Genomic DNA, 18,053 nt, shown 5'->3' on the forward strand with positions numbered 1-18,053 from the left:
CCCCCTGTGCTCCCTGACCCCCCAGTGCAGTGCTCCCCTGGGCACTACTACAACACGAGCGTGCACCGCTGCATCCGCTGCGCCGTGGGCACCTACCAGCCCGACTTCCGGCAGAATTACTGCATCTCCTGCCCTGGCAACACCACCACCGACTTCGACGGCTCCACCTCGGTGTCCCAGTGCAAAAGTAGGCGAGCTGGGGGGCAACAGAAGGGGGGTGGGACAGGTGTGGGGTTCTCCTTCAAAAGTGTTTTAAAATCCTGTAGAGTTTGGGGTCATTTCTGGCCGGCATGGGGAGTTCTGCCTGACCGTGTCATCAGCCGATTAGTAGGAAGGATATAATTCTGATTCCTTCTCAGCCAATGAATAGGACAAATAAGTTGCTGGCGATGATTAGGATGAGTATAGCAATTAGGAAGAATAGTAGATAGGTGAAAAATTTTGTAATGTAGGGGTTTGAGGTTGTATATCATGTTGCAAATTGTAGGATAGATCATGATACAAATGGGAATAGTGCAATGGGGAAGAAGGTAAGGGAGTAGAAGTCTATTTTCAGGCTGACGGGGATTTTGACTTTTATAATGAACTTTCATTCCCAGAAGGAGGTGAGGCTTTCTGTTCCGGAGTGGATATAGATTGCTATTGGGATTAGGCTGATTAGGAAGGAAGTTTTGACTGTGTTTGTAATTGTGCTGGGAGTGTTCTTGAGGTTTTTGGATAGAAGAGGAAATAAGATGCGGGTGGAGGGGGTTGCTAGGGTTAAGAGTATGAATGTGTTTAGGACTAGTGAGAGGTCCACACTGCCCCTCTGGCCCAGCAAACCACCCCCAGCGGGACCCTCGCCCCCAATGCCCTGGTGTGGTGTCCCTGCCTTGCAGACCGGCAGTGTGGAGGGGAGCTGGGGGAGTACACGGGCTACATCGAGTCCCCCAACTACCCGGGGAATTACCCTGCCAACATCGAGTGCACCTGGAACATCAACCCCCCGCCCAAGCGCAAGATCCTCATCGTGGTGCCCGAGATCTTCCTCCCCTCCGAGGATGAGTGCGGCGACGTCTTGGTCATGCGGAAAAACTGTAGGTAACCGAGCAGGCCACGGTGCTCAGGGGAGGAGCTGGGCAGGAAAAGGCTGGGTTTTGGCAGAGAGGGACAAAGGTGCATCCCTGGGCAGCAGGAGGGGAGTTTTGGGAATAGGGTGAGTGGGGAGACGAGCATCACCCTGCATCCAGGGGTCTTGCTGGATCTCAGGGGGATGTGCATGGGCTGGGCTGCACACCTGGGACTCCATTTTGAGGGTTAAAAGCCCCATTTGGTGCTTTCCAGAGCAAGGAAGGAATAACAATCCCTAGTATGTAACATGAGGGTTAGGGGGGGCTCAGCCTTGCCCAGCATGGACAATTCCCATCCCTGATGCCACCCTTGACCCAGTAAGGTTGGGGGTAGCTCTGCTGATGGGCAAGCAGCATCCTGTGTCCCCTTGCTGTTCCCTGCAGCCTCCCCATCCTCCATCACCACCTACGAGACCTGCCAGACCTATGAGAGACCCATCGCCTTCACCGCCCGCTCCCGCAAGCTCTGGATCAACTTCAAAACCAGCGAAGCCAACAGTGCCCGGGGCTTCCAGATCCCCTACGTCACCTACGACGGTGAGCACGGGGAGATGCCATCCCAGCACCCTGGTGCTTCTCCCCCCACAGTTTGGGACCCAGTTCAGCCCAGTTCACACCTCTTGTGTGTTTGGGGGGAGTGAACTGAAGGATGGAGGCCAGAGGTTCGGGGACAAGTGGCAGCTCATGCCCTGTGTGTTTTGGCAGAGGACTACGAGCAGCTGGTGGAGGACATCGTGCGGGATGGAAGGCTCTACGCCTCTGAGAACCACCAGGAGATCCTCAAGGTGAGCCCCCAAGTCCATAACCCGCCAGGGCATCCTTCCTTTCAGGATGCATCCTGCTCTCCTTGCATTTGGGGCTTCAGGGGAGCACGGCGGGGATGCTGAACCTTCCTCTGGCTCGGCTTCCCTGCAGGACAAGAAGCTCATCAAAGCTTTCTTCGACGTGCTGGCGCACCCCCAGAACTACTTCAAGTACACAGAGAAGCACAAGGAGATGCTGCCCCGCTCCTTCATCAAACTCCTGCGCTCCAAAGTCTCCAGCTTCCTCCGGCCTTACAAATAGCCCGCCGCGCCCCGCCGCCCCGGGCCGCCCCGCAGCCAAGGAAACCCTCTTCTCCCTTCCTTCTCCTTTCTGATTTTCCCTTCCTCCGCCTGGCTCCGGCAGGATCGCCACTGCTCGCCCCGCAGACGTCTCCCCACGATTTCCCCGCCGCTCCCTGCAGAGCCGCGCTCCCAGCCGGGGCTCGCTCCGGTCTCCTCCGGTGAAGCCGCTCCCCTCTTCCGAAGCAGAAGGTTTTAGGAAACTGAAGTAGTGGTCCTTTCGCTGTCCCGTGTGCTCCTCCCTTTGGTTTCCTTTACGCCAGGTCTGTCCCCGTTCCCTGGGGCCAGCAGCAGCCCAGGATAGTGAGGGGGGGGGTCCCTGTCGGGAGCGCTCTCCGAGGAGCGCAGGAGGCGACGCCGCGTCCGCCGCAGCTCCCGGCGCCGCTTTGGGGGAAAAGAACTGCCAAAGCCGCCTTGATGGAACAGGAAATGCAAAGGAGCGATGGCAAAGCCCACCAGCGCGGCACCGTGGTGGCTCTGGCCCGCTGGAGAGCCGCGCTGGTGCTGGGAGGGAAGCGCAGCCAAGCCACGTTCCCGGAGAACAATGTCTGGCTGCACGGGAGAAAACAGGGAGCAAAGGAGAAGGACTTTCAGCCGGGTTCGATTTTTTTTCTTCCCCCCCCCCCCCCGCCACCCCCACCACACCCCAGACACTTGTGCCAAGAAACCAGACTTTGTTACAAGCTCTGCCAAAGAGTAACTCGGAAAAGCAAGCTTTGAGAAGAGCAGGAGTTAATGTTTGTGCACTAGGATATCCTCCTTTCTACCTTTTTCATATGTATTAAGTGCAATCATTTGAGTCTTCCTTATATTATTTAGAGGGAAGTTGTTTTTTGGTTTTTTTTTGGGTTTTTGTTTTGTTTTTTTTTTTTTACTAGAAACGACAATATTTATAACTGCCTGAGAAACGAGAATGTGTGTTTGCAAGAAAACAAAAACCACCCACCCAGAGCAAGCCGGGCCCTGGGCTGCGCTGACCAGCACAATGGCATCTTCTGGCCTTTTCTGCCATGTTTGTCCCCGATAAAAGCCCCTCTCTGGGGGGAGATGGTGCCTCTTCTGCTCGGTGCAATGGGGTGAGTTTTTGCAGGGAGTTGGAGGCGTCTTGGTTCATCCATGGGGGTGGAGTTGGCCCTGTCAGACGGATCTGCCACAGTTTGGGTGTTCCAGTCCCATTGCAAGGGGACTCAGCTCTGTCACCTGCTTGTTGCAAACTGATTTCCTGCCCTGCAGGGGCTCAGGGATGAGCCAGCGCCTGCTGAGGATGGGTCTGGGGGGCTGGGAGGAGAGGGGAGCTGGCCCTCCACTCAGCCCCTAGACCTCTCCCCCAGGTACAGCAATCCACCCTCACAGACCTGGGGAGCTTTTGTGCTTCTGGGTCCCACCAGGCATTTTGGCCCCATCCCTGTGTGTTCTCACCCTGCAGGGATGCTGTGGGAGTCCCTCCCCGGGGAGTGGGGTGCAGACCCCAGGGAAGACCCATCCTGCCACCCCTTGTTTCACTGCATCTGCCTCCCCCAGACAGGCTCAGCTGTGGACAATGGCCAGGTGGACACCACTGGTGGCTTTGTGCCCCCAGCATCTTCATGTGGACAGAAGGACTCCCAGGGACAGGCAACTGCCACCACCCACCTCTCCTCTTCCTCCCCAAGCCTCCCTCCTTTTCCAGCCCTGCCACCAGTTCTCAGCTGTCATCCTCCCCACACCTTCATCCCCATCTTCATCCTCTCAAAGACCTGGAGCTGCCAGGACTAAACATGACTGACCAGCCTATAGCTCTGCCAGTGGCAGATCCCTTCCATCACTGTCCCCACTTGTCCCTCACTGTCCCTTTGCCCACACCTGAGCCCAGCCCTGCTTTTAACAAACCCATTATTTATTGCTCTGCATGTCCCACTGGGTCCATCTTTCCTGCAGCTGCTGGTCCCTGTTTTCCCTCCTTGATCCACACTGCTCCAGCACCCCAGGAGCCTCTCCCGGGCTCTGTGACGGGCTGAGCACTGGCACAGGGGCTGAGGTTTGTCCCCAAGATGCGTCAGTTGGAAAAGTCTGTCCTGATTCATCCCAGCTGTGGATTTTCCCCTGCTGCTGCCGGCTCCCAGCCTGTTTGGAAGCTCCACATCTGTGGGCTGAGCTGTTTGTCACTTGGTCGCTGTCTGCAAGCAGCTGCTTTAAAGCACAAAAGCTGCTGGAGGGATCTGGAGGGGTTTTGTGGCTCTGGGACAGTGGTGCAGGCCAGTGACCTTTGAAAGGGTCCTTCACATTTAGAAGGAAAAATAACCCAGCAAAAATAAAATCAGCCCAGGACTGACCAACGCCTCGTGCCCACCAGAGTTCATTAACTTTGATTAACTCTGGCTCATCTAATGTCAGGTTACAGGGCTGTCCTGGCTGTCACCCTTGTCACCACACCTGCCACCTCTGCTTCCCTGCTGTGGAAGGATGAGGTGCAGCACATCCTCCTGGAATGGTCAAAGGCTCCTGGTAATGGTGCCTCCCCCTTCTGCTTTCACCGAACAGCTCAAAAATGCCCCCAAAATCCCACAGGGCCCCTGGAGCCACCCACCCCCACCTCAGAATGGGTTTGAAAGGCTGAACCCACATCAGCCACCTCGGGGATCAAGGTTTTGAAGCAGTCAAGAAAAATTAGGGTTGTTGGGGTTTTGGTTGGTTTTTTTTTCCATGTTGGAGTATTTATATCTGCCTTTTGCAGCGGGCCAGGACTTGCCATCTCCAGCAGAAACGATTAAAGTGATGAGCAAGATGTAGTTCATGGTTATTTGCACTTGATTAAAAGAAAAAAAAATTGTTATTTGAACTTTGTAAAAAGAAATGTTTGCATTTTGTATTGTCTTTTTTTAATTATTAAATGGAATTTCTTGGTGTTGTGTTGATCTTTCAAAAACTGGCTCTGATGCTTATTTGAAAGGTTTCTAACAGCAGGATCCAGAGCTATTTTCATTGTTTTGTTCCCTCAGATGCTGACAAGCTTTTCCAGGGCCCAAAGTTTTTTGTCTCCCCCCAGAAGCTTAAATGCTGCACTTCCCTAAGCTCTCCAGTTCCTGCACAATGTATTTATTTATGCACATTATTTAATTTCATTTTTAGCCCAGAACATAGAGTTAGACAGAGTGGCTCAGAGGGAAGAGGGGATGGCAAACACCCTCCATTTCAGCCCCGAGCCCCTTACTGGGCTGCAGCTCTGTCCTTCAGCACCCTGGACTGACAGACAATGCTCAAGTCCTCAGGAGCTGCACCTGGGCAGGTGTGGGCAGGTGTGGGCACTTGTATTTAAACACTTCTGCTGCCCCTCCCAGAGCAGGGCTGGGCTCTGCACAGGATTCAGGTGAGCTCTGTGTGGCACTCTGTGCTGAACCTGCACCTGCTGGGACACCTCTGCTCTGGGGGATTGTGGGGTGCTTCCCCCATCCTCTCTGAATGCAGGGGGGATGAGTGAGGCTCCTTCCCTCAAAAGCTCCACTATCTCACTTGGAATTCACCTCTCTCTCAATTCAACATCTCTCTCAACTTACATCTTTATCTCTCAAATAACATCAAGGCCTCATCTGAGCCCTTCCCCAGGAGGAACTGAGCAGCTCCTTGGCAAACCCTCCCCGAGGAGCTCTGCAGGAACAGAAGCACACACAGCTGAGGGTGTCTGCAGGGTTTATTGCTGCCCCCAGCCCTTAGTAGAGGCGCTGGGGTTTCCCCATGGTGCTCTTGATGTACAGAGCCCGCACGTTCTGCCAGTTCTTCTTCAGCAGGGACACCAGGAAGTTGATGGCCAGGTGGATGTTGTAGACCAGCTCGTCCTCCGTCATCTTCACGTGACCCACGGCCACAGCCAGACAGAGCACCTGGGGACAGACACAGGTACAGCTTTCACAGGCCAAGCAAAGAGCTGACCCACTCATCAGCGTGCTGGGCTGTCCCATGGCCTGGACATGCCCACACCAGCTTCACTTTCTGCCCCCAGCCCTCTCTGCACTGTGGCAGAGGCCAGGCCTCCTCTCTGAGCAGCCTGGAAGTCATTGCTCCCCACAGCCTGGAGGATTTATGAGTGAGCCAGCAGGCCAAGTGTCAGGACATCATTAGCTCAGCTATCCTAAATGCTCAAGCATTTGCAAACCCTCACATCTGCTGTGTCCTCAGGATCTCCACAGAGCTGCTCCCGAGTTCAGTTGGACAAGGCCAAGTCCCAAATTCTCCCCCAGCAAAGCCCCACTCGTGCTCAGCCCCCCAGGGACACGCCTGGCCAGGTCCCAACCCATGAGCAGCACCCACGTGCTGGGAGCAGCATTAATCACACGGGATTGTGCTCAGCACTGAAGCATCCAACCCTCTCCTCATCACTTGCTCCAAGATCGACCAACCACAGTTAAATTATTCCTCCTTTCTGGCTGGCCCTGGAACACTCTGGGTACATTTCCCCTTGCTGGAGGAAAGCAGCCACAGCTCCAGGAACACTCGAGGGACACCTACAGCTCAACCCAGAGATGGCAAGGGACACTGAACAACCCCCAGGCACACAACTGAAGCCAGGCTTTACCTTCTTCATCTGAAACTTGATGGTGGATTTGACCTCATCCACCTTGGCCACCAGATTCTCGTTGTGGGTGAGCAGGGAAGGGAATTTCCCAGCTTTGTTCAGGCCCGGGCCCAGGATTCGAGGGATTTGCTTGATCAAGGACTCGGAAGCCAGGAAGGCATCGTACTTCTTAGCTGCAAGGACACGAGCAGGGAGCTCAGCATGGACCCTGCTCCCACCCCAAGCTCCCAGGAGGGACTCAGCTGAGATCAGCAACTCCTCCATGCAGATAAATGCAGCATTCCCTGGGCCCCACCAGAATTGGAGCTGGTTGTCAGAGATCTTTGAGGAATGACTGTCACAGCAGCCAGGCCCCAGCCCCACTCAACACAGTGACCCAAATCCTGTTTCCTGAAGGAACTGTCCTTTGCTGAGCCCCAGAGGGCACTGAGCTCCAAGCTCTGCTGCAGCCTGTGCACACCAGGATGAACGAGACAGAGGATCCATCCAGGAGAAGCTTAGCCAACAATCACCTAACAGCTCACGGTTCCACGGCCCATTATGAACTGAGGGGCAAGTCCCCATGTACCAGAGGGACTCTGGAGTTCTCAGGAAAGGAAGGATTTTCTCTCTCTGACCAAGAGAAAATGAGTGCGTTTCCTTCTGATCACAGAAGAGCTGCAGGACTAAAGCACATTCTTGCCTCTGGTATTTCCTGGCTTTTGCTGCCCTCCAGCTCCCAGACCAGGAAAGTGAGGGACATAGCAAAGGGTGAAACTTGACAGAGACGTTTTCTGTGTCTCTCCTTTCCTTGGACAACCAGCCCCATTCCTGCAGTACTGATCTGTCAGACCTGCACTGGAAACAGCCTGGTGGCTTTTCTGAATAGTTTTTGGGGAAATTTTGGTACTGGGGCTGACTCTGCTCAGCTTTTCAGCTATGCAACTAACTAAGACATGGAAATTTGAGCATAGAGAAAAACCTTATGGACCCTCACCCAGCTTCTTCACCAGCTTCTTGTTTTTGTTGAGCTTCTTCAGAGCTTCTATGTCCATGTGAGGGATGTCAACTGCTTTGGCCTCATCGCAGTGCTGCTGGTCCCCCAGCAGGCACACCGAGAATTTGGGCCGTGGCGTCGACTTCAACCTGGGGAAGGACGGAAAGAAGGAAGGTCCGAGTCAGTGATGGGCAGCCCCACCCGCGTGTGCACGGAGCCAGCACGGAGACACCTTACCGCAGCACGGGGCATCCTGCACGGCCGCTCACCTGCCGTCCCGGGCAGGCCGGTGGGGACAGCCCGGGGGCTGCCGCACCTCCCCTCATGTTTTAAGACCCAGGGTGAGGGTCCGTCCAGCCGCCCCCACCGGGCCGGGCCGCGCTGGACTCCCCAAGCGGTTCGGCACCGCTGCGGCCCCGAGCGGGACCGGGCAGGGCCGAAGGCTGGGTAGGAGCGAGAGGATGGCGAACCTGACGGTACCGGAGAAGCGCTTGTCCTTCTGCGGGTCATAGTTCTTGAGGCTGATCTGCAGCTCCACCGTCTCCACGAACCTGCGGGAGGCACCGGGTGAGGCCTGGCCGGGCACGGACGGGGGAAGGCCGAGGCCGGGGGTAACACGTCCGTGTCGGGGGCTCTTACTTGCGCTTCTTGGCACGGCTGCCGTGCAGCACCTCCTTCACCGCCTCGTACAGGGTGTCCCGGGACACTTTGCTGCTGCGGGGGGAAACGGCAGCGCGCGCTCAGAGCCGGCCCCGCCCGGGACGCGGCCCCGAGCCCGCCCCGGTCCCTGCGCGTTCCCGCCACCATCGACCCCGAGGATCGCGCCTCGCCGGCCACCCGGACGGCCCCGCGGCCCCCACCAGGCACGGATGGCGGAGGATGGCGGCGGATGGAGAAGCAGGACTGCACCCACCTCATGGCTGCGGCTGCTCGGATTGAAGGGGCGGAAGTGGCTCCGCCGCGCTATAAATAGTGGAGAGATCTCGCGAGACTGGAGCGCGCGGCGCGCCGCTCTATTGGGAGCGGCGCCCTAGGGCCACCACGCGCCCGAATCTCCTTCCTTGTTAAATAAAAAACCGCGGGCTCTTTGCCCTCTGTGTCCGACCACCAGGATAGGAGTTCCTACATCGCTTCACATCGTTCTATCCCAGCAGCTCCGGGCTGGCCTCAGCAGCCACCGAAAAGGAGCTACCGGTTCAGGCTGGGCGCGGGCGGCAGCGCTCCCCGTCCCGGCCGCGGGGCAGGTACCGCCGGCAGCCCGGGCCGGGCCGGGCAGCGGAAACCGGGGCCGTGTGGCTTCAGCGTTAGCACCGTGCATGCGCCGCCGGCTGCGCTCCCCGGCATTGGCCGCCGGGCGGCGCGCGCGGCCCGGCCCGGCCGGCCCCGGAACCCGTACGGCGGGCGGGGGCGGGCGGGAGCGGCGCCGCCATGCGGGGTGGGCGGGCCCGCGCGCGGTGCACGTCGGGCCGGCGGCGGACCCGAGCCCGGCGGGTAGCTCAGGTCGGTGTGGGGGATGGGGGGCGGCGATGGCGGCCGGGCCCGGAGCCGCCTCAGCCCCCGGAGACGCGCGCGGGGAGCCCCCCGTGTCCCCGCCACCCCCGGGCCCGGAGCCCCCGCAGCCCGTGCCGCCTTTCCCCGGTCTGTCGGGGGCACGGCGGGGCGAGGGCCGGGGAGCGCACCGGAGGCTCCGCCGGGTGCGGGGAGCGCGGCACTGAGCGGGCTCCGAGCGGCGGCGGGCACGGTTTGCCTTGGTGCTGGAAATGAAAGGATCAGAGATTTGGCTACCAGAGGTAGCTCAGGAAGAACGCGCTGTGGCGCCTCTGGAAGATAACCGATCAGCAAATGTTCTTATCGGGGTGTGCAGGCTTTAGCATCATTTGCTTAGAGCCTGGGATTCCGTCCCTCGGAAGGCTGGGAATTAGTCAGCAAAGGGAAGAGAGAAGGAGGAATAAAGCTCATCACCCCTGTCTGGTGCAGCACAGGACATGCTCAGCCTGTAGGTTCAGGATTTAAAGTACCTGGAAACCCCCGCAGATCATTTGGAGCATGGGAAGGGCTGAAATGTGACATTTGTACTGTCTCTAAGAGAGTCTGTCAGTTCAGTTCGCTGATAAGCTTTATTTCATATTTGGCTGTGGAATAGATTTTTATCCCTGCCTGCCTTTAGTGTGGGAAGGATGCAGCATTGTCTTAATCCTTTATAACCTCAAAAATCTTTTGAGGCCATTCAAGCCTTTCCTAGCGTGCAAAAGTGGAGAAACTAAAGGAGGAGGAGAAACTAAGGGCAGAAATTGAAATGGAATTGTTCTTTTCACTTAAGGCTCGCAGCAAAGACGCCGACCCCGTGTCCCACAGGCCCCCGTGCTGCCAGGCAGGATCCATGTGTGGGGACTCGGGGCAGGATGGAGAGCCTGGGGCTGCCAGCAGTGACCCTTGGGGATGGCACCACGGCCTACCTGCAGCAGGCTGCCAGAGGTAACAGAGCCTCGGGCTGTCAGAGGCTCCTCCTGGCTCTGAAATGAGAGTCAGCGTCACCAAAAGTGCCCCTCACGGCGTGGGAGCTGCCACACGGGCAGCTGGTGGCTGTTGGATTTGCACTGAAGTGTGATGTGAAATAAAATACAAATCAAACGTGCCTCTGGTTTGGAAATGAAGCTGTGGAGATGGGAGAGCTGTTGCTGTGGAAAATAAAGGTGCTGTTCAGACTAGGAGAGCTCCATTCTTCCCAGGCTTGCTGTGGACAGGGAGCTGATGCTGTGGCCTCCACCAAAACTTCCCCTGGGCTGAGCAGGTGGTTTTGCATCACTGGTGTTCACAGCAGTGCTTTTCCCACTCAGAGAGGTGCCAGATTCCACACCTGCCCTTAGCCTGGTGTTGGTGAGGTGCCCCTTTCTGCACCACCCACTGCTCCCAGAAGAGGAGCACGCTGTTTCCCAGCCTGCAGAACAGGATGGAGGAGTTGTGCAGCTCCCTGTCCTGGGGGTTGCTCTCCTGCTTTATTTTCTGTCCAAATTCACTGCAGGTTTGTTACACATGTGGAGCTGGGCTGTCTTGGAAGCACCAGGTTGTGTGGCCCCCTCTCAAACCTTTTGCTCCAGGTGAAACCAACCTGGATTCTCCATGTTCAGTGGGATGGAGCAATGCACCAAATCCTCTCTGCACCAAATCTTTGGGTAACTCAGTCACAATTACAGGTTTGCAGTCAGGCTTTGGCAGAGTTGAGCCTCTACAGCCCAACACTGGCAGCACTTTAGGCCCCTTTAGGTGCTGTAATTGTTTCCTAACAGTTGATCCTCTGCCAGAGTAGTAGATAAATCTCCCAGCACTTGCTGCTCAGCACACACAGTTATTTTTTCTTCCAACATAAGGGTAATTGCTTTCTCTGTATGCTCTGTCTGCTCCTTGGCACGAGGAGCTGTGAGGGGCAGCTCCTCAATGAGTGATGCCTGAGGGTCTTTTCTCGTGTGTCCTCTCTAGACAAAGCAATGCCAGCATTTTTGGGAAGCATCTCTGTGGGGGAAAGCTGATCCATAACAGCCTGGAAGTGACAATTTCTCCCTTTTGTGGGCCAGAGGGGCTGGGCTCAGCAGCTGATGGTATGTTTTAACTGTTCCAGGTGAAAAGCTGATTGAAGGGCAAGTCATTGAACTTGAAGATGGGACCACAGCTTATATCCATCAGGTGACAGTTCAGAAAGGTGAGGAACACACATTGCCCTCTTTCTCTTTGGAAGGACACTGTAGATGTGGCTGCAGCTCTCAGTGCTCCAGCATTGGGCTCCTCTGTCAGTTCAGCTCTCAAAAGTCCATCTGAGCATAGGGTTTCTGTTGGGCTTTTCTTTCTTGTGGTTTTGAGGCTGAGTAAACAGAGACATTGCCTGCAAAGTCATTAGCAATCTGATGAGAAGGTGAATTTGGTGGAGGTGGAGACCAATGTTTAAGTGTCATTTCACCTGTGGGCTCTCCCTGTTGTCATACCACAAGCCCAGTGAGCTGTGAGCTGTGTTGGTGCCAGCCACACAGCACACACAGAGCTTGTTTCATGTGGGAGCAGCTGGGCAGGAATTTCCTCTGAACTGTGAGATAATGCAGAACTTCTGGAATAGGTGCTGGTGGTGGGAGGGGTCGTGTGGGGATTGTTGGGAACAATGCCACCTTGGCCACTGACCCATCAGCCAACATCATCTCTGAAATTAGGGAACATTAGAGAGGTGTTGGGAGCCCAGTTCATGTGGCAGGCACCAGAGGGGCACGGAGGAATCATCCTTGGCCATGCCAAGATGCCAAAGGGCAGGGAGAAAGAGCTCTGTTACCTTGGGCAGTCCTTCCTTGATGCTCCTTGTATGCCACCTCCCTCTTCTGTTCTCCAAAGGCTGCTTGAAATGGATGTTTTATAGCTGGCTGTGCCCCTTTCCCCCCTGCAGCCTCTTCCCTGCCTTCACATGCACAGTGAGAGGGGCTCTCCTCACCCGTGCTTCCCCTGGCATGGGATGTTGGTGTTCTCCTTCACACACCCCTGTGCCAGAGCATCCCCTTCCTGTTGGGATATAATCTGGCATTTTGAAACTGGTGAGACACTGCATCACTCCTTTGAGCAAAGGAAGAGGCAAATCTGTGCATGAAGCCTTGAAAACCTCTCCATTCACATCAGAAGGGCTCAGATGGTGTCTTAAAACCTACAGCTGTGGCTGCCTTTCAGGGCAAGCAGGCAGCCCTGTGTCCTCTCCTGCCTGGCAGCCTCAACTGGGTCCTCCAGGAAGGTGTGTGGATGTCTTCCTTTTCTTTTAGAGGCTGTGGCTTTTGAAGATGGGCAGCCAGTGGTGCTGGAGGATGGCAGCATGGCCTTCATCCACAGCACGGCCAAAGGTAAAGCACTCCCTGCTCTTTCCTTGGCAGCTGGAGAGAAGCTGCTGGAATGTCTCTGATTTCCAAGGCTGGGGAGATGAAGCACATTTTTTCTGCCTCACACTGAGCTTTTTTTCAGCTGAATTTTTTTTTCAGCTCTTTACCTGAACGTTTCCTCTTGCAGAGAGTTATGAGCCCGGCACGTTCCAGGCTCTCCAGCTGGAGGATGGCTCCACTGCCTACATCCACCATCCTGTCATCGTGGCACCTGGCAGCACCATCCTGCAAGTGCAGACAAAAACTGAGCTCCAGGAGTTGGCTGGGAAGGAGGAGGAAGATGATGGCCTTGATGTGGACACCATTAATGCACTGCAGCAGTATGGCAGGAAGGTGAGGGCACAGCAGCATCTCCTGGCCTGAGTTTGTGCCTTCCCTATTTGAGAGAAGTCCCTGGACAGGGTCCAGTGTGAGGGGCACTGCTGAAGGGTGCCTGGCAGTTGGGGACACAGAATGGGGCTGTTTGGTCCCGTGGGGTGCTGGGCCTGCCAGCCTTAACCTGCTGCAGGCTGAGGTTTGGGGAGGGAGGAGAGCTGCTGTGACACAGCCTTTGGTGTGCCAGCACTGGCCAAGCCATGGCCACTGTCCCCACAGTGACCTCAAGACCAAAGCAGCTTCAGATCCTGATGTGCTGTCACTGCAGTGTCCCACCCCAATATCCCAGGGAGTGCCTTCTTCTCCCATCTCCATAGGCTGTGGAGCAGGGGCTGCCAGGAGGGTGCTGGCAGTGCTGAGCTGGGCACAGACCTTCCTGCTGTGGCAGGCCCAGCCCCTGCTCGCTGGGGAAGGGTGGGGTGGCACTGTGGCTGTCACTGCCTTCCTGCTGTACAGGGACACACAAACAGGGCCTGTGCTTCTTCACTCACAGGGCTCTGATGATGAGGAGGAGGGAGTGACAGACACCTGCCAAGCGAAGAGTAAAGACTCCAACAACATCTCTTCCCAGGTCTGAATTTTTCAGTGACTGGAACCAGGCCGAACTCCTCTTTGCCAGTAATTATAAAAATGTTGTGGCTTCTCTGCTGAGTTAGCAAATACTGACTGCACATATTTCAAATGAGCTGAGAAAGGGAGTTTCATGTCTGAGAACCCCCTGGGAGGTGGGAGGGGGAAATGCAGGTTCCTAGAGCCCTGTCACCTGGGCTTCACCTTGTGGGTACAAGCTGGTTTCAGGAACATGTTTTTGGAAGATAACTGCAGGAGAGCATATGTATGGCAAGGAGGGAAGTATTTGTGTGGGCTTGGTGAAGCTGGGGTGGCTTGCTGGATTGATTCCAGTGCTTGTCCCAGCAGGCTCTGCAGGAGGAGGAGGAGGTGCAAAGCCACAGGAAGGGGCAGCAGGTCGGCAGCAGAGCTTTCCGCTGCGGGTACAAAGGCTGTGGCCGCCTCTACACCACTGCCCACCACCTCAAGGTAAAGCAGGTGACATGGCAGTGTGCAGGCCAGACCAGGCCCAGGTTACACTGCCAGAGCAGGATGCTGTGTTGTGTGCAGCTGAGTCACATGCTGAGCTCCCCAAGAGACCCAGATGTGTCATTTGGCCAAGGTGAAATCCAGCAGGGAACTTGAAATTCTCTGCACCAGCATTTTTCTGCAGTTTTCCTTCTTCCTTCCCTTGGACCTCATTTCAGGGACCTGCTCTTTCTTTTCCAGGTACATGAACGTGCTCACACAGGTGACCGGCCATACACGTGTGACTTCCCAAGCTGTGGGAAAGCATTTGCTACAGGTAACAAATTTCTGTTTTGAGCAGATTGCATTTTCTGTCCAACCCAGTAGAGCACAATATCCAGAGCATCTAAAGCAAGGGAATCACAGCACAGGAGGCCTGCTGGGACTTCACTGATTGTGTGCAGATAATGGTGGAAGCGAGGTTGGAAGTGGTGTTGGGGTGGGTTATTTCTTCCCTTTCAAGCTTTGCAGACACAACACAGATACTCAGGTACATGGACTGAGGGCCAGTACTCAGCTTGTAATGGTGTTCCCTTCTCAGTACAAAATTAGTTGTGGTCTCTATCCTGGACAGGGTACGGTCTGAAGAGCCACGTGAGAACACACACAGGTGAGAAACCCTACAAGTGTCCAGAAGATTTGTGCAGCAAAGCCTTCAAAACCTCCGGGGACCTGCAGAAACACATCCGCACACACACAGGTGAGCAGCACGGGGCAAGAGCTGCACAGGGGACAAGCCAGTCAGAGGGACTCCAGGTGGCTGCACGGTGGCAGCTCTCACCCACAGCACCCTGTCCATGCAGGTGAGCGTCCCTTCAAGTGCCCCTTCGTGGGCTGTGGCCGCTCCTTCACCACGTCCAACATCCGCAAAGTTCACATGCGGACGCACACGGGCGAGCGGCCCTACACGTGTGCAGAGCCTGGCTGTGGCAGGGGCTTCACCAGCGCCACCAACTACAAGAACCACATGAGGATCCACACAGGTAGGAGGGAGGCAGCAGCAGGGAGGTTGGTGGGGCTGGAATGAGCATTGTCACAGGAGTGGACCTGGGAGTGGCCAGGGAGTTGGAGGAAATAGTGGGAATTGCTTAATTGGATTGATTGTTGTTCCAGCAGTCTATCTCCAGCTGTTTGCTCTGGTGGAGAATCCCTCCCCAGGGCATGAGGAGGGTGAAGTTCAGCTCTGTGGCCTCTGCCCTAGGAGAGAAGCCATACCTGTGCACCGTGCCTGGCTGTGGGAAGCGCTTCACAGAGTACTCCAGCCTGTACAAGCACCACGTGGTGCACACGCACTGCAAGCCCTACACGTGCAGCAGCTGTGGCAAGACCTACCGACAGACCTCCACGCTGGCCATGCACAAACGCAGCAGCCACGGCGAGCTGGAGGCCACCGAGGAGAGCGAGCAGGCCCTGCACGAGCAGCGGCAGCTGGAGGGTGAGCGGCCACTCCCCCGGCAAGGTGCGGCAAAGGGGAGGGAGGTGACAGCAAGAGCAGACACGCCCCTCTCAGACCCGAGTATGTGCCATGGCTGCCTGCTTCCCCATCAAAGCTGGATCTATTGGAAGGTCCAGGAGGCTGGGAACAGGCCCCTGCCCGTTCTGTGGTACAGGGAGAGGTCAAGGTCCTTCTTCCCAGGCCACCAGGGTCTTGTGCTCTTTTGTGCTACCCTTGAGACCACAGGCAGGTCCAGAGGCCAGGCAGGGGCTTTCACACTCTGATAATGCTGCTCTTCCCCTTCTCTGATCCAGCTGCTGCAGCTGCTGGCAGAGGCTCTCCACTGAAGAGTCAGCATATTGCTTTCCTGTCAGAGGTGGAGGAAGATGAAGAAGATGCTGTGCCTACACAAATCTCACTTATCTCTCAGGATGGGACAGAGCAGGTATGGACACAGCCTCCAGGGTGTCAGGGACAGCAGTTATTATCTGAAGTGAGATTCTGCCTCAACTCAGCCAGGATGTTCTTAGCAGGGCCTTTTTCCAGCATTTTTTTCAGACCTCTGAGCTTTCTGGGCTCTTCCTGCCCTGAGGGCTCCCTCCTACAGCCTCACCCTCTGCTGCAGTGTTAGTTTGGGGGGTCTCTGGTCCCAGTGCCCCCCTTGCTGAGGGTTTCTGGGTGTTTGTGTGGTCACTGGCAGCCCTTGGCTCCCCAGCTCTGCTGACCCAGGCTGGATTTGGAGATGTTTTGTCATCACTTGTATACAGCAGTACTTTTCTTGTACTTCCCTCCACCAGCTGCCCCTGTGCTGACTGGAAAAAAACTTCCTTCTGTGGCACAGGGCAAGGGAAACAGCTGCCAGCAGTGACCTGTTTCCTCTTAGCCTGAGATGCTCCTGCTGCTGTCATGCACAAAGCTGTCCCCATCCAGGCTTGAGACAAAAAGCTGATTGGGAAGATGTGGTAGAATGGGGAGGGCTGAAGACCCAAGCTCTGAGTTCTCTGTTGTCAGTTTTATCCCTGTGCTGGTGCTTGGAGCTCTCTGTGCCTGGAGTCTTGCAGAGAGGCTGTTTCCTCCTTGCCCAGGCCGATGCATTGCTAAATTCAGGAGCTGCCTAAGGCTCCCTGAGCTCTGCTGTCATCCCCAGGTCAGTCTGTCTCAGGAGGAGCTGCAGGCCCTGGGCAGTGCCATCGGCGTGGTGGCACAGAGCGGGGCCCTCGCTGTGCCCGAGGGAGGTGACACTGGGACCATGGCTATGGCCAACACTGATGGCACCGAGGCACAGGAGGTACAGACAAAGCTGGGGCTGCTCCTGCTGCCTCTGCTAGAAAAGGCCTGCATTTTCTTTTAAAACACGATTAATTGAACTTTTCCAGGTGACCATAGTCGCTTCTGGGGCAGTGGTGTCAGAGGAGTCGGACATTGCCCCGCTCTGTCATCAGCAGGTGGCATTGCTGGCCACCTCCCACGGCACCCACATTGCTGTGCAGGTACCACGTGGCTCTTGCCACTGTCCCCTTCACTCCCTGGCCACCCAGTGCCACCTCTGGCCCTGCTGCATCGCTGCTTGCCTGGGGGGTTTGCTCCTTAATTCCCAGAGGCCCTCTGTGCAGAGGACAACAGGGACATCCTGCTGGGACTGCAGAATGCTCCTCTGCAAACAGCCCTTCTGCATCTCAGCCCTCTGTCCTTCTGCTTCACACCTGTGTCACCCCTCTGTCCTGCTGGGAGCCACCCTGAGCTGCCTTTTGGGGATTCAGCACTCACACTCTCTCTCCCCCTTCCCTCCCCAGCTGGAAGAGCAGCAAAGCCTGGAGGAAGCCCTCAGCATGGCCACAGCAGTCATCCACTACGAGCCAGTGCCCCCTGACACAGCCCTGCCTGGGAAGGGGAGCTGAGGCCAGCAGAGCAGCCAGGGCAGGGCAGGGACAGCCCCAGCCTGTGCAGGGGTGGCAGGGCAGGGACAGCGTCTGAGCCAGTGCCAGCGTGTGCCCTGTGCCAGCTGGGACACTGACAGGGCAAAGGGCTGCTGGGGTGACCCTGTCTGAAGGGCTCTTCCCTCTGGGAGGGAGGGCAGGTACACTGGGCTGCTCCTGGGCTCCAAGCAGCAGCCCTCTCTTCAGGGGCACTTCCTGCCCTCTCCCTCTAGGAATGGTCCAACAGCTCCCCTTTCTTTCCCACCCCTCCAGCTCAGGGCAAGTAGGCAGCACATGCACAGAAGCAATAAAGGCCCATCAGAGCAAGGCCAGGCTGTGCTGAGCTTGGTATGGAGGGTGAGCAGTTCCTGCCATTGGAGCCAGCACTGGGATGGTTCCAGCAGCAGTTCTCCCATCTCTTTGTCACACTTCCTTTTCAAGCAGGGCTTCCATGGCAGATCCCTTGGCTGTGGAGCAGAGCAGCCAGCACTTGCCAGGAGCTGAGCTAGACCTGGATGTAAATGCTGAGTTGAAATAAAAGCAAATTTAAAATTTGTTTTTTAAAAGGACCCCTCTTCTCTTTGGTGGAAGCTGGGAGGAGAAGGTGGTTGG

General features: G+C 56.3%; 3 protein-coding genes across 8 annotated transcripts in view; 2 read left to right on the top strand and 1 right to left on the bottom strand.

Moving 5' to 3' along the window:
- SCUBE3 (signal peptide, CUB domain and EGF like domain containing 3) overlaps window positions 1–3,028 on the top strand; it is a 29,657-nt gene extending 26,629 nt beyond the window's left edge. The window contains exons 19-23 of the mRNA XM_036398422.1: window positions 26–187; window positions 879–1,076; window positions 1,494–1,646; window positions 1,815–1,894; window positions 2,025–3,028. Coding sequence (XP_036254315.1) covers window positions 26–187; window positions 879–1,076; window positions 1,494–1,646; window positions 1,815–1,894; window positions 2,025–2,174 — 743 coding nt within the window. The 3' untranslated portion in view covers window positions 2,175–3,028. The remainder of the gene's footprint in view (window positions 1–25; window positions 188–878; window positions 1,077–1,493; window positions 1,647–1,814; window positions 1,895–2,024) is intronic.
- Window positions 3,029–5,861: 2,833 nt separating this feature from the next.
- Window positions 5,862–8,708, bottom strand: RPL10A (ribosomal protein L10a). The gene is made up of 6 exons (XM_036398289.2): window positions 8,651–8,708; window positions 8,377–8,451; window positions 8,208–8,288; window positions 7,738–7,886; window positions 6,762–6,934; window positions 5,862–6,069 (listed from the first exon to the last, which is right to left on the bottom strand). Exons 1-6 carry the CDS (start codon window positions 8,653–8,655, stop codon window positions 5,899–5,901), a joined length of 654 nt encoding a protein of 217 aa, XP_036254182.1. The 5' UTR covers window positions 8,656–8,708; the 3' UTR covers window positions 5,862–5,898.
- Window positions 8,709–8,772: 64 nt separating this feature from the next.
- Window positions 8,773–18,007, top strand: ZNF76 (zinc finger protein 76). Of its 6 annotated transcripts, none has more exons than XM_036398284.2 (14): window positions 8,773–8,981; window positions 10,058–10,212; window positions 11,354–11,434; window positions 12,525–12,602; window positions 12,766–12,971; window positions 13,507–13,584; window positions 13,932–14,051; window positions 14,292–14,367; window positions 14,665–14,790; window positions 14,894–15,073; window positions 15,292–15,525; window positions 15,840–15,970; window positions 16,673–16,813; window positions 16,902–18,007. In XM_036398284.2, the coding sequence occupies exons 2-14, from the start codon at window positions 10,140–10,142 to the stop codon at window positions 17,421–17,423; spliced, it is 2,046 nt and encodes a 681-aa protein (XP_036254177.1). In that variant the 5' UTR covers window positions 8,773–8,981; window positions 10,058–10,139; the 3' UTR covers window positions 17,424–18,007. The 6 variants fall into 6 exon arrangements, with proteins under 6 accessions (XP_036254177.1, XP_036254175.1, XP_036254180.1 ...); XM_036398282.1 differs by lacking the exon at window positions 8,773–8,981 and adding an exon at window positions 9,197–9,237; XM_036398287.2 differs by lacking the exon at window positions 8,773–8,981 and having other exon boundaries at window positions 9,280–10,212; window positions 16,902–17,015; window positions 17,319–18,007.
- The last annotated feature ends 46 nt before the right edge of the window (window positions 18,008–18,053 follow it).

Source organism: Molothrus ater, chromosome 25, assembly GCF_012460135.2.
Source record: "Molothrus ater isolate BHLD 08-10-18 breed brown headed cowbird chromosome 25, BPBGC_Mater_1.1, whole genome shotgun sequence".
Classification (NCBI taxonomy): Eukaryota; Metazoa; Chordata; class Aves; order Passeriformes; family Icteridae; genus Molothrus; species Molothrus ater.